At 53.3% G+C, this 14796-nt stretch overlaps 1 protein-coding gene across 2 annotated transcripts in view; it reads left to right on the top strand.

The window, feature by feature from the left end:
* FAM83A (family with sequence similarity 83 member A) overlaps nt 1-11452 on the top strand; it is a 19013-nt gene extending 7561 nt beyond the window's left edge. Inside the window, exons 2-4 of one of the 2 annotated variants that reach the window (XM_077764700.1) lie at nt 1308-1475; nt 3286-3410; nt 10662-11452. In XM_077764700.1, coding sequence (XP_077620826.1) covers nt 1308-1475; nt 3286-3410; nt 10662-11193 — 825 coding nt within the window. In that variant the 3' untranslated portion in view covers nt 11194-11452. The remainder of the gene's footprint in view (nt 1-1307; nt 1476-3285; nt 3411-10661) is intronic. The other variant, XM_077764702.1, reaches the window with a different exon arrangement.
* The last annotated feature ends 3344 nt before the right edge of the window (nt 11453-14796 follow it).

Here is a 14796-nt window from a genome sequence, read left to right as displayed (position 1 = left end):
GGTTGATTCAACCTCCAGCACCTCTCTCTCTCTCTGGAAAGAGGAGGGTGGGAGGGACAGAAAATTCCAACCCTCTAATCACTTAGTTGGTTCCCCTGGCAACCAGCCCCCCCTCCAAAAGTCACCTCATTAACATAACAAAGGGCCTCTAACTCCATCAGCTCACACACCACTCAGGAAATTCCAAGTGTTTTAGAGCCCGATGCCAGAAATAGGGACCGAGACCAAATATACATTTCTTTTCATAAATCACAATATCGTGGAAAACATCTCCAAACAAGTCTAAGAAGAGGAACATATGCTGACACCTACGGTGGAAAAGTGAAGGGCAGGCCTGGCTTCATTTTCAGTCAGGCTGTCCCCGCGCGGTGGCGAGCTGGCCGCGGGCAGCGGTAGCTGTGACTCGGTTAGCCGAGCAACCCGGTAGAGAGAACGAACGCCTCGTCCCCCCAGGCCCTGCTGAAGTCCTCAACTGGCTCTTATTAGACTAACTTAGACCATGTGAGCAGCCCCGGACCAATCACTGCGGCCAGCAGGGGATGCCGTGCTCTCATTGGTCGGGTCTTGGTGACGTATCCTCCCTGTGCCCAATCCCGCGCAAGGCAGTGGCCCCACTCACACACATTGCCTATGGAGGAGAGGGGACTCCTTAAATGAATGAAGAGTGGGTCCTGCTGGCTGGAGGAATGGTTGCTTGGCCGGGCAGGTACACACACGTGGCCCCCGCTTTGCTGGATTTCTCGAGCCCCCTCCTCCCCAGGATTCCATTATGATAGAGGAGGCAGTAACTGCTGGCTGAGCAGCACTCCCTTCTCCATACCACTGGGGCAGCTCAGCCTAGTCTAATCTCTGTAGGGTCTCTACAGCGATTTTGTGTGACGCGAGGATTGTGTGGCTTAGCAACATTTGAAAGCCAGGGGTCATAGGGCGCCTTCGAGCTCCACAGGACTGGGCAGCCGTGTCATTAAATCTGTCCCTCTGCCCTAAACCTGCCTGGCCACCTCCTCTTGTTCTTCTCTGCCCCTCCTTTAGCTCCGTCTCTACTTTTCTCTCCTTCCTCCTGTGCGTGCTGCACCTACAGTGGCCCAGGTGTGTGGCTGGCCTGGAGAGATGGAGTCAGCACAGAGGCCTCCAGAACGGCTCTTTCCCTTGAATGCTGCCCTGGCAGAGCCCCCCGCCCCATCCTTTTTCCTCCAGTCCCGCAGAAGGGGGAAAGGTTCTCTTAGCCCCACTGGGATTTAGGAAGCTTGGCTGCAACCAGTTAGCCCCTGACTCTTTTTGTTTCCACCCCTTACCCCCTGCCCCAGGTCCTGGCCATCCTGATGGATGTGTTCACGGATGTGGAGATCTTCTGTGACATTCTAGAGGCTGCTAACAAGCGCGGGGTGTTTGTCTGTGTGCTGCTGGACCAGGGAGGTGTGAAGCTCTTCCAAGAGATGTGTGACAAAGTCCAGATCTCTGACAGCCACCTCAAGGTAGGGGCTCCCAGTGAGAGTCCTAAAGGTATTTTATATGAGGGTAGTAGAGCTGGGGCACTTGGGTGGCTCAGTCGGGTAAGTGCATGACTTTGGCTCAGGTCATGATCTCCCAGGTCATGGGTTCCAGCCACGCATCAGACTCTGTGCTGACAGCTCAGCCTGCTTCAGACTCTGTCTCCATTGCTCTCTGCCTCTCCCCCACCTCTCTCTCACATACAGATAAACATTAAAAAAAATTTTAAAGGATAGTATAGCTTATGCCACACTAACAGATTCCCACCCCTCCCCATCTCAGTGGCTTAACGTCATAAAGGTTTATTTCTTGCTCAAAGTGCAGTGTAGCACAGACCCCTCCCCCCATCTTGTAGCTACACCATAAGGAATATGTGGCCTCCAAGATGGCAGCGACATGGAGAGAGTGAACAGGACACCACAGCACTTGACCGTGAACAGATTTCCATCACTCCCACATACAGCCCTTTGGCCTCCCACAGACACATGGGGGCTGGAACTGCCAGGAGCCCATGGATTCCCATGGGCAGCGATCTCTGCAGATGCCTTTTCTCCTCTTGGCCGAGGAGACCCAGTGGCCACATGTCACAGGCCAGGGCAACAACATCCAGGCCTGCGTGTGCATGTCTAGGACTCCCCGGCTCCACCATGAAGCTGATCCTCTTGGACTGAACCCAACCCCCCACTTCCTTCTTCTGGCAGCCAGAAAGGAACCCAGAGATGAGAGTTCGTTTAGTCATGTCACATTTAGGGCAGCTAACTCAAGGTCAAATGTAAAACCACCCAGTTTTTATGAGCAGGCCCAGCTGAACAGTGGCTGGGTGGTTCCCTTGCAACTCCCCTCTAGCTCAGGCAACGTCAGCCTCCAGGAGACCCTGCCCTCCTCCCTTCCCCCTTCTCTTTCTCTCCTCACTGCCTGGGGTGCAGGCCTCCGGGTCCTCTGATTACTGCTGTCTGGTTGACGCTACCTGGATCACACCTCCTCAACATGAGGTCACCAAAACAGGTCCAGAGTCAGCGCAGGCCTTGCCTCCATGGCCCACGTCAGCTACACCTAACAGTCCTCTGACCTCCAAGGGATGGTGGGATATGACCTTCCTGTCAACATGTCAGAGCTTATGGAGAGGCTGGGGGTCACTGTTGGAGGCATTAGGCATCCCCTTCCCAGGGCCTGCGCAGCCACCAAGGACATTCTTGGGACGCCAGCAGTATCCTACCTTCCTCAGAAACCCCGGTGCTTTGCCTGTCTTTTCATTTCTCCTGTCTCCCGAGGGTTCTGGCTGATGGCTGGGGTGGCCCGTGTTCCTGGAGGAGAAAGGGACAAGCAGGGCCTTGATTTGCGTGGTGGACATTCCTTTCCTTAGGACAATCTAGGGCCCACTGAGGTCTCTACAAAGCCACCCCTTCTGGCCACATCTCCCCCTGACCAGCTTGGGGTCAGGGACTCTTGTTACTTCCAAGGCAAGGCGGGGCTTGCCAGGCCCCTGGGGTCCACGGGAACCTAGACTAAGGGCTCCATGGGCATTAGGCCCTCATCTTTCTTCTATTTTCTGCTTTGTTTGAATTCTACCATCTCCCCTTTCCTTTTTTTTTCCTTTCCCATTACTCACATAATGTCAGGACAATGAAAAGAATTTAGAAAACTCAGCCAAGGGAAAAATAAAAATGGCTTCTGATCCTACCAATTAGAGATAACCCCTGTTTATGTCTTGGTGAGCATCCTTCCAGACGTTTTCCTATGTAAACGTGCATCATACATACATAGTGAGTGACACCTTGACTCTCCGTCCAACAGAACATTTCCATCCGCAGTGTGGAAGGAGAGGTGTACTGTGCCAAATCAGGCCGGAAGTTCGCCGGCCAGATCCAGGAGAAGTTTATCATCTCGGACTGGAGATACGTGCTGTCTGGATCATACAGGTGAGCACTGGGGTTCACCTGTCAAAGGCTGGGAGGAGGCTCAGGCTGGGCATGGTGCACAGCAGCCCCGGCCACTCAGGCCCCCACACCCCTGCCAGTCCTGGGCCCGGCGGGGCTGGGACTTCATCATATACGTGAGGCAGGAGGCAGGACCAGTCTGGGCAGAAGGGGTAAATCTGGACCCTTCTGGCAGAGCTTCAGGGTAGAGAGGCACTTCCGATTTCCCTTCAGACTGCAAAAGGACATAGAATCTTCTTTTTCCCTTCTCAGCTCTCTCAGACGTGATTGTAAAACTATGCAATTTGTTTTGGGCTGTGTGTATGTGTGTGTGTCCTATTTTATTTTCACAAGTGTGTCCAAATTCCATGGGACCTAAGGCTGGTGCTAGGGACAGGAAGTAGCAGCAGACCAGACTGGAAGTCAGATGACAGAGGTTCAATTCCCAGCTTTGTAGCTTCCTGGCTGGGTGACTGTGGGCAAATCACCATGCCTCTCTGTTCCTTCCTTCATTGGACAGCTATGTAGAGACCTCCTGGGTACATACCAGGCCTGCTTCGGGGCTGGGTGTCCTTCTAGAGCTCCCATCCACACCAAGGAGATCCAGGGCAACTGGCTGGCTCAGTCAGTAGAGCATGTGCCTCTTGATCTTGGGGTTGTGAGTTCAAGGCCCATGTTAGGTATAGAAATTACTTTAAAAAAAAAAAAAAAGAACCAGTACAGAGAGACAGTGATGGAAGAGCGATGGAGCCTGGGAAGAGGTGGCTGGCGTGGGCTAATGTTCCCTTTTGCTCTCCTCTGGGTCTCTCTCTCCAACTTTTCTGAGCCTTGTTTTCCTCAGCAGTGCAGTGCCGGAGCTGGATGCGGTGTGGTCCGTCCACAGGGGGATGTGGTTGTTTCATGGCCCCTATGCCAGGAAGGGCTCTGAGGCACGGCAGTCCTCAGGGGCACCTCCAGCATCCGGGGGTCACTGAGCCCCAAGTGTGTCTCCACCCACGGCTTCTCCCCACCACGTTTTGCTTCATCAGGGCCCCTGTGCAAAAGGAAGCCCACTCGCTGATCCTTGGACCCTGCATTCAGCACTTGGTTGTTCGTAAGAGGCTGAGGTGGAGCTGGGCCACCCTCCCCACGTGGCCAAAGCCACCTTCTCAGCTTTTGTTCTTTCCCTGGGGAGTGACGAAGGCCACTGGGCATCAAGCCATAAAGCTCTGGCTGGGAGCTTGGCCTCACGCCCCACATCAGGACTTGAGGCCTCTCACCTTGACACCTGACCTTGACCAAGCTGCCATTAGACCTAGTTCACCACCTGGATGGGTAGGGTCAGATCTCTATTTGGGCAGCTTCCCTCAACCCAAGGAGCCAAGCCTGGAGGCAGGGGCCCACCATAGCTGAGGAGGTCTCTCTCTCTCTCTTTTTTTTTTTTTTTTTTTTTTTGTTATTACAGGGAAATTCACGTATCATAAAATTAGCCATTTTAAATGTGTAATTCAGTGGCGTTTAGTACATTCATAGTGTGTGCAACCATTACCATTGTCTAGTTCCAAAATATTTTTGTCCCCTCCAGAAAAAACCCGTACCCACTATGTGGGGAGGAAAAACTCCGTTTTCCTATTACCCTTCTAGGTTCTTTGCGTGGGGCCTGTAAATTGAACAAGATAGGTTAACAAGAGAAAAGCGTATGGATTTGTTTGTAAGTGTTATATGGCCTGGAGCCTCCATAAAGAAATGATCCTGAGAAATGGTTGAGCCTCAGCATTTTTTTAGATGAGGTTTGAGGAAGGGTAGAAAGTTCTGGAAAGGCGTGGAAAACATGGTAGGACAGAAGGTTGAGCTAAAGGTAGTTACTGGGGAAATGTAGCAAGGCCTCTTCACTCGGATTCCTCTGCTGACTTCAGGGACAGAGAAAGAAACTGTGAAAGAGAAAACGAAGAGGAGGAAGAGACTTTCCTCTTATTTTAAATGGGGAGAATTAAGCGTCTCTGTTTTCATTTGTATCTGCTCTTACAGAGCTCAGCACGCAGGGGTGGCCCTTGCCCTTGGTAGGGGCGGAAGGGAGCAGAGCTAACCTTGAGCTTTGTGCCAGACCCTCTGCCAGGTGTGGTCTGACCTTTGGTAAGAACTGACAAGCCTTTGAAGGAGTTATTATTCCTCCAATTGACAGATGGGGGAACTGAGGCACAGAGAGTGCGGGTGATTGGCCCAGAGTCGCCAGCTTCCTTGACTAGGAGCTCCGGCTCTCCGGTGCCTACTGGGCTTGTCCTCCACATGTGGGAGGGGCCAGGAGGAGGGTGGCGGGGGGCTTGAAGCCACGCAGGGTCGCTCCTGAGAATGAAGAACCCAATTCCTGGAGAGAGCGCAGGGCGACGGCTATCACTTGTTTTGCACTCAGCACTCAAGGGGGACCTGTTTGCCAGCCTTTCAGAGGATCCTTTTCCTCGGGACTCTGAGCTGTCTCCAGTTACAACACAAGCCTCCATTTCATTCTTTCAATCCGGCTATCCCTGGACCTCAGATATTTTGGCCCTGGGTGCACACAGTTCAAACTGAAGAGCTCTGTCCGCATCTTCAGCTGAGGGGTGGGGGTGGGGTTTGGGGGGCTTGTATGTATTTCAACATTTAAGCTCCTGTAGAAAGTCTTCCCCCAGCCCAGGCGCTGGGCCGGGTCTGGGCACACAGAGCTCTTCTCTCTCGGAAAATATGGATAAACGGCCACAGAGCGGTGTGGTGTGTGCTCCAAGATCAGCATGAGCTGGGAAGGTGAAGGTGCTCCGGGGCCAGCCAGGAGGAAGCTCCCCCTTCTGCTGGCAGGCCCAGGGTGGGTGCCTTTAGGCCTGGGCCTTGGTGGGTGCAGCATGAGAACCTAACTGGCCCTGATTCCTTTCCTGCCCGGACCCACCTTTCCACCTCTGGGCTTTCTCCACCAGGAACACAAAGATTTTTAAAGTCAAACCAGATCAAATCACATGCATCCTTAAAATCTTTCCACCTAGGGGCACCTGGGTGGCTCAGTAGGTTAAGTGTCTGACTTCAACTCAGGTCACAGACTCACAGTTCATGAGTTCAAGCCCGCGTCGGGCTCTGTGCTGACAGCTCAGGGCCTGGAGCCTGCTTCAGATTCTCTCTCTGCTCCTGCCCCACTCACGCTCTCTCTCAAAAATAAATATTAAAAAAATTTTTTTTAAATCCTTCCAGGCTTATCAGTGCTCCTAGAAATGGAAAAAAAAAATCATTCTTACCATGGCCTCTGTCTCAGCAGGATTTTCCTTCCCCTCCACTGTGCTGTAGCCACACTATGTTCCTCCATGTCTTTCATGCTCTTTCAGGCCCCAGGGCCTTTGTGCTTGCTGATTATTCACTCTGCTGGAGAGGTCTTTCTCACTGTCTTTATCCTGCTAATTCCTTATCTCATAGCTTCCAGATCAGCCCCTAGAGAGCTTCTCTGGGGACTTGTTTAGACAAGATGGTAAACATGATGACAGAACCTGGATTAGGTCTGTTTTCTTCTCTATTGCATTCCTGGCATGAAGTACAGTTAATCCAGTATGTGAACTTCATATATGACTGTAAATATCTGTTGAATAAAAAAATGAATGAATGAATGAATGAATGAGTGAATGAATGAAAGTCCATGCTTAGGTCCTGGCCATTCAGTGTAGCTAGAGGAACAAAGTTTTTCAAACTGTGTGCATCATCCTCTATTAGCAGGATATGAAGTCAATTCAGTGGAGGATGCCTGGAATTTTTTTTTTTTAATAATGAAATAGGATAGAATAAATAGAGTAAGAGCGGACTGAGGTAAGGAATGTTCTGGAAACTGTTGCGTGGGCATATGTATGTGTGTATATATGCGAGTAGGTCATGATGTAAAATGTATTTCTCCAAGATTAGCTGAGATTAAGTGTGAGGAGGGACAGGCAGGGAGGACTTGCTCCGCCAGAGATCAGGACCGGCCATGGAGCTGCAGGTTGCAGACAGTGTGGTGCTGGAGCTGCAGGCTGACGAGTGAACAGACAGAGCAGGAGGCCCAGAGAGAGACCGCATGGGATGGGGCATGTCAGAGCAGTGGGGAAAGGAGAAACGGGGGAAAAAAATCTCCAAATAGAAAATTGGATTCCATTTCACACATATACAAAAAAAAAAAATCACCCTCCAATAGATTAAAAGGACTTAAATGTCAAAAACAGACTTTAAAACTCTTAGTAGAAAAGATGAATATCTTTTAGACCTTGGGATTTAGAATAAGGATTAAGTGTCTTTTTATTAAAAATTTTTTTTTAATATTTATTCATTTTTGAGAGAGAGAGACAGAGCATGAGCAGCAGGGGAAAGACAGAGAGAGACAGAGAGAGAGAGGGAGACACAGACGCCGAAGCAGGCTCCAGGCTCTGAGCCGTCAACACAGAGTCCAGTGCAGGACTCATACCCACAAACTGTGAATCATGACCTGAGCTGCAGTTGGGACACTCAACCGACTGAGCCTTGACAATAAAAGATCGCTAAATCAAACTGTATTACAGTCAAGAACTTTGGTTCATTGAACGATATCTGGAAGAAAGAGAAAAGTCAGATTACAGAGTGAGAGCAGGTTTTCGTGATGCCCTGCGAAGATCAGTGTCAAGAACCACAAAGAATTCCTATGAATCATAAGAGCAAAGCAGGACAAGGAAGAGCGGGCAAGGGGCATGATTGGGCGTTTCAGCCAGGAGCAAACATGTGTGAAACACGATGAGGTATCCACATCATCAGTGACCAGGAAAGTGCAAATCAAGGCTAGAACAAGTTGTCATTTTATTCCTTTTCAGCCAGCAAAAAAAGAGAATACCAAATGCTGAATGTACAGCATCTTTTCCACATTGCTGACGGGATTGTAAATCTATACAGTGACTTTCAAAAGAGTTTGGAGTTTTCTCCTAAAGCCGACTATTCACCTGGTTTATAATCCAGCAATTCCACTCCTAGGTGTATTTCCAAGAGAACGAGTCCATGGTACAGTAAAAGACATGTGTAAGAGTGTTCATCAGAGAACTGGTCACAACAGAAATATAGTGGAAGCAATCCAAATGCCTGTCAATGGGAGGATGGAGAAATAGACCATTATCTAGCCACTAGTGGAATATTATACAGCAATCAAAAATGAATGAAGTAGTGGAGGGTCACCTGGGTGGCTCAGTTGGTTGAGTGTCTGACTGCAATTCAGGTCATGATCTTGTACTCAGTGAGTTAGAGCCCCCACATAAGGCTTCACACTGACAGTGTGGAACCTGCTTGGGATTCTCTCTCTCTTTCTGCCCCTACCCAGCTTACTCTCTCTCTCAAAATAAATCGACTATAAAAAAGTTAAAAAAATAAAAAAAGAATGAAGTACTGCAACAAGAGATAACATGGCTAAATCTTAGCAATTTTAAAATTATTTAAAATATTAAGTGAAATTGCTTCTCAGCCTTTGGCTAAGATCAAGTGTAAAATATTAAGTGAAAAAGTCCCCAAATATTATGTATACATTAAAAACAACTAAAATATTTTCTTTTTAGAATACATAAAACTTTTTTTTAATAGAGAAGGCAAGTATAGGAACTATGCCACAGGATTTGGGGTGATGATTCCCTCATTTGGGCAGACCTGGAAAATGGGTGGCTGGGAGGGACCCATATGATTAGATGCTGGTTGTTGTCAAAATGCTAGTTTTTTATTTTAGGTGATGGGTTCATCGGTACTTATTACATTATTTAAAGTAACCAAGTAAATAGCTACATAAATTTAAATGGGCCAAGAATAGACCAGTCATGAGAGTTGTTCTCAAACCAAAGGTTGTGAAAGTCATTTCCATGTGCGAAGGGCCAAAAAGCAGTAGAAGTGAGAAGGGCCAAAAAGCAGTAGAAATGAAGTGTATTTCTTACATGGGTGGTGATAAAGAGAAAGAGTAAAAGCTAGAGCACAGGATGAATGGCCGTGTGGGGTGTGCAGGAGGGGGACCCCAGCACAGTGTGTAGGCACGCAGGGGCTACGGGGACATACAAGGGACCTGAGTGTGGGGTGCGGGGGCCTGGGGGCCTGAAGAGCCGCTAGGGCACCTTTGCGCCTGTTTTGTTGCGGAAAGCATGCAGTAGCTTGGCCTAATCTAGTCTGATTCTGAACTACACAGGGTGATTGATTTCTGAGGGTAGCCACGGGTCCCCTGTCCCCATATGTGCCGCACTCCCTGTCACCTGGCTGGCCCTAGCTAAGCTGCTCACCTCTCTGGGGCGTGTGGGAGGCTCCTCCTGGGTGGGAGGGGAGGTTTAAACAAAGCCTCATTGTTCTCCCCAGGATTGCCCCAGCCGGCTCGCCACGCCCTGCCTCACCAGGCCCGGACTCTTGCAGGCTGGGCTGGTGGTGGCAGGCGGTGGGGGTGGGTGGGGTTGCTGAGTCCACTGGTGGGAGTCACTCCTGTCCCCCAAGTGACCGTGTCTCCCTGTGACCATCCTGCCACCTTTGTTCCCCACACCTGGGCTCCCATTGTAAGGGACCCATAAATCTCTAACCTGACCCTTTTGGGGGGTCTTCTGTGCTGTCACCAGGGGGTGTGGATGTTGGGTGGGGGGAGATAATGAGGGGGCTTTTCCATCAGAGATAAAAAAGAATTTGGTTCAATCAAGGGATCACAAAAAGTAATCCACAGATTTTGATTGGTCACCCGAGGGAGGGCCAAGGTCCCCGCTTGAGGGTGTCCTCCCTGGGTGTCCGGGTGGAGTGCGCTCAAGCTGTGTCATTCTGGTTCCTGCAGGACAGCCTCGTGTTCTCTTCCACCTCCCACCTCCTGAAGAGCACGTGGTCTTCCCTCCCCTCCCACCCCTTTGGGTCCAGGAGCTTGACCCGGGGCCACACCCTTAAGGTTCTCATGAGAACACAGCCCCTGCCTTCTAAGGATCGGGACCCCTATTTGTTTGGAGGAGACAGGCGTTCCCACATTTCACAGGTGCCCTCAACAGCTAGGGGACCGACTCATCAGCACAGAGCTGGGGACACTGCGACTCAGCTGTCAGCCCTTTTGCGCTGCCACGGGGACGGCCAGCGTCTGAGCCCTGGGATTCAACCTGGTGTCTTTACTGCTCCCCTGCAAACGTTTGCCTGTGTCTCCGCCTCAGTCTTGCCATCGATGAAGGGGTCTCAAGGTCACCCTGCACGGGTGCTGCCAGGATGGAACAGGGTCCTTCCCACGGCCCTGCGGTCAGCCCACCCCCCCTTCCCACCCCTCACTCTCCTCTCCCCCCGCAGCTTCACCTGGCTCTGCGGCCACGTCCATCGGAACATCCTCTCCAAGTTCACGGGCCCAGCGGTGGAGCTGTTTGATGAGGAGTTCCGCCACCTCTACGCCTCCTCCAAGCCCGTGATGGGCCCGAAGTCTCCCAGGCTGGCGGCAGCCCCCCAGCCCAGAGCGGGCCACAGCCCCCCGCCCGGCCGCCTCAGCGGCAGTAGCTGCTCCGCCAGCGACCACACAGCCTCCAACCCCTTCAGCAGCCCCTCGACGGGCAGCAACCCCCAGAACCGGACGCTATCGGCGTTGTCGGGGCCTGGCAGTCCCCTGGCCCCAAACCTGCCTCTGCCCCCCAGGCTTCAGCCCCACCACGGCCTCTGGGGGACCCTGAGCCCACCGGCCCACTTTTCCCCGAGGCCCCACGACACGCCGGCTCCCTACAGCAACCTCAACGCCTACAGGCCCACACGGCTGCAGCTCGAGCAGCTGGGCTTGGTGCCCAGGGCGGCCCACATCTGGAGGCCATTTCTACAGGCCTCCCCTCATTTCTGAAGGGTCGCTTCCCCCCGGGGACCCATCACCCCCAGGGCCGGGGCCAGGCATTCCTTGACTGTCTGGCCCAAGGACCCCACCTCAACGACTAGCAGCTTTGAACCTGCTTCCCTTTCAACTGAACGTGCTTAGGCAACATCGTCCTCTGTGTTTGAATGTTCCCAGGCCTGAGACCACTCACTGGCCGACACCCACCAGACCCTAGGGTTCTCTTTCTAGTTTGGCCTGTGGAGCACATTCCAGAAAGTTCCGTGGTTGGTGGGGGGACGGTGGGGAGTTAGAGGACAAAATCATGAAAATAGAGTCCTTTTCTTCCAAACAGCAGCCAGTGCTTTAAAAATAATGTTTCTTGAGTGTCTGAAATGTAGGAAATTGGATGCAGCCCAAGTTTCACATATGGGTAAACTGAGGCACTAAGAGGTACACTGAGTGTGTGGCCAAGGTACTCCTATTTCCCAGTGCTCGGGAATGGCCCCAGTCTACAGAGATTCCACAGGATGGGAACATCCTGGGTGTTTCTGGGAACGTATCCCTGGGCCTGATGAATTAGTTAGGGATAAGGCCCTAGAAGGTGCTGCTGTAAGTAGTGTGGGGCTAGTTGGAACGGTAGCCCCCAGGGATGGGGCGAGCCCAGGTGACGAGGGGCTGGAGTTCCGCAGCTCAGGTTCTGGCGTCAGGGAGCCTTGGGCTGGCCTAGGGGCCTCCCCAACCCAGTCCGGGCCAGTCCCTGGGCTTGAGTTGTCAGTGCCCAGGACAGCCTTGAGCAACCACGGAGGGCTCAGCATCGGCCCTGCAGTCCCCTCACAGTCAGAGCCAGGAGCCTCGGTCTGGCTCGTTGACATCCTGGAGCGAGGGTGCCGGGCCCTCACAAGCCCCATCGTTCACTCCTTGCCGGAGCCACAGCATGCCCTCTGCCCCTGAGGTACCACCAGATCTCGAGGGCACAGCCTAGCTGGGGTACAGGGAATACAGCAAGCTGAGGGAGCCCTGGGAGGGCCAGGCAGCCCAGTTTGGGGAGCTCAGGGGACCCTCGGGAGAGAGGTGACAGGTAACGAGGCCCAGTGAACAAGCGCGTTACAGCTGGGGGTAGGGGTGGAACCCAGGCCGTTCCAGCCCGACGCAAGCAGGCGCAGAGACATGCAGGCCACTTCCCGTTTCCGTGCCCTCCTCCCGCCACCAGCTCACCTCAGCAAATGCTTTGCCGTTGCCCGTCTCTGGCTCAGAAGCTTTGCTTTAGTTGCAGAAATGGTGAGGATCGCTCCCCGGCTGAAGCTTTAAGGGCCTGGGTGCAGCTGGCTGTGCGTGAGTTTGCCTCAGCGGGAGGCCCCTCCGCCAGCCCAGATTCCAGACACTGGTGAGCAGGACCTCCCACTTCTGCCCACCGACCCGCAGCGGATAAGTAGCGTGAGCCAGAAATAAACCTTTGTTGTGCAAGCCACTGAGATGCGGGGTTATTTCCTCCTGCACCATGATCCAGCCTAGCCTGATACAAGGTTGGGACCCACTCATGTGAGGCTGGGCCCTTCCTTTGTGGGACTGGATTCCCAAGGGCCCCCAGCCCTGAGCCCTCATCCCAAGACACTATTTCCACCGGAGGCTGGGAGGGTCTTACACTCATCACAAGGAGATGGCGGAAGGTCAAAAGAAGCCCTTATCGGAGTTTGCAACGCTCCCCAACTCAGTTCGCCCCACCTTTAGTCCTGCTCTGGGCTAGAATCGCACCCGCCCCTGCCTTGCAGCCCTGCTTGCTGTGGGCCGTCCCAAACACGGAGCCTCTACCGCGTGTGAAACACCACCAGCGATGGAGCCACCACCCCACCCCGGCGCCGGGCAGAAACCCGGGCTCACGTCTAGCCTGGAGAACTCCCAAGTTGGCCGAGAGGTGATGACACCACCATGAAGAACATGAGAGAATGAGAGAGATAGTTCGAGTGCTCCTCCAGGGGGCATGGCAGGGACGGGGCGGGGGCGGGGTTCGCTTAGGGCCACATGCACTCCCCATACAGGGATCAGGGACCACATTGCCCGCCTGCAGGGTTATCAGCCAGAACCGGAAGTGTTGGTTCTCCAAGCCTCTCCTAGGAATTATCTGTACTGTTCATTTGGTCCTGATCTCCATCCCTGCACTGTAAGAGCCCAGAGGCCAAGGGTATCTCTGCAGGTCCCAGGGAGCCTGACCGCAGTGCCCTGGGGGGGTCCCAGTGCACCGAGTGCCGATGGACGGGCCAGAGAGCTCTCTCTGCCCCTGCAGGGGACACGGACACTCAAGACACTGCAGGACCCATTCTCCTCTCCCCGCTCCTGCTCTCACCTTGACCTGGGCTCCCTGCCTCCTCCCTGCTTGCCCTGCTGGCCCCTCACCGGGATGCCAGAGCCGCGTCTCCAAATGCTTCATTTTCTGGACTTGGTCCAAGACGTGTTGGGACGCAGAGAAACTGTCATTCGCTTTCTCAGCTGCTTCCTGAAGAGCGTATGTGTGTCAGAAAAACTGTTACCAGGGAGTATAAATATCGCAGACGAGATAAACACAAACTCCTTTTTCTCGTTGTTCCCTGTGTTTTCACCGAGACAGACATGCTGCTTCCGGAGGTGCCCATCCTTGTTTCCTCTGCAGGGTGTGGCGACTGAGGGTGTCCCACCAGTGCCGTGTCGTGCTGACCGGACAGCCTGCAGAGAGCGGAAAGGCTGACCCTGCCCTGAGTCAGACGGAGTTCCTCCTGACTCGCCGCCTTTGAACGGGGCCTTGGGTTTTTCCTGCCGTCAGACTCTGACTGAAACGGTGGCTTTCCCTGGGTCTTGAGCCTGTTGGCCTTCGGGCTGGAGCCACACCAGGGGCTCTCCCGGGTCTCTGGCTTGCCAGCTCGCCCTGCAGATCTTGGGACTTGTCAGCTTCCATGATCACCCAAGCCAGCCGTGTAATAAATCCCTCTCGTTAGATACATAGTGAGAGCTGTAGGTAGAGATACAGGTAGAGATATGCACATCCTATCGGTCCCGTTGCTCTAGAGAATCCTGACCGATACAGACTTTGGTGCCAGGGGGTTAAGGGCCTTATCTCCAAATACAGCCCCTTTCTGGGTTAGGGTTTCAACAGACAACTTCTGAGGGGGGTGCACAGTCCAGCCCTAACAGGCAGGCCTCCCATGTGGGCCCACGTGGCCAGAGGGGCCTGGCCTGTGCGTCCGGGCTGCTCCTTCACCTCCTGCTGCTGGCCTTCTGTCTGTCCCCACGACACTCGTCTCCTGCTCCACTGGGGGACACCGACAGCCGAGTCAGCTCAGCTAGGCCTCTGGACACGGCTGCTCTCCCTTCAAACTGCGTTTCTTAGCCAGCAAGGTCAGAGGCTTGCTCCTGGGGGCTGCTCTTCGAGAATGGCGCTTCTCGACTTTTCTTCCACACACCCTCACGTGTTTGCTCCTCGCAGGCCCGGGCAGCGCAGCCTGCTGTTGAGGGGCAAGCCCAGCGCTGCTGTTCTGGGAACCCTCCCCTCAGGCACAGCGTGAGGAAATGTCCAGCTCATGTCTCCTTGAGGAATTATTCAGACCCAAGCCCTGCGGGGCCAGTCTTGGCTCCCGCGCCAGAAGGGCCTGGACTCATGTATCT

This window comes from Crocuta crocuta, unplaced genomic scaffold (assembly GCF_008692635.1).
Source record: "Crocuta crocuta isolate KB4526 unplaced genomic scaffold, BGI_CrCroc_1.0 scaffold260, whole genome shotgun sequence".
In the NCBI taxonomy this organism is placed as follows: Eukaryota; Metazoa; Chordata; class Mammalia; order Carnivora; family Hyaenidae; genus Crocuta; species Crocuta crocuta.
This window is presented reverse-complemented; position numbering and strand designations above follow the sequence as displayed.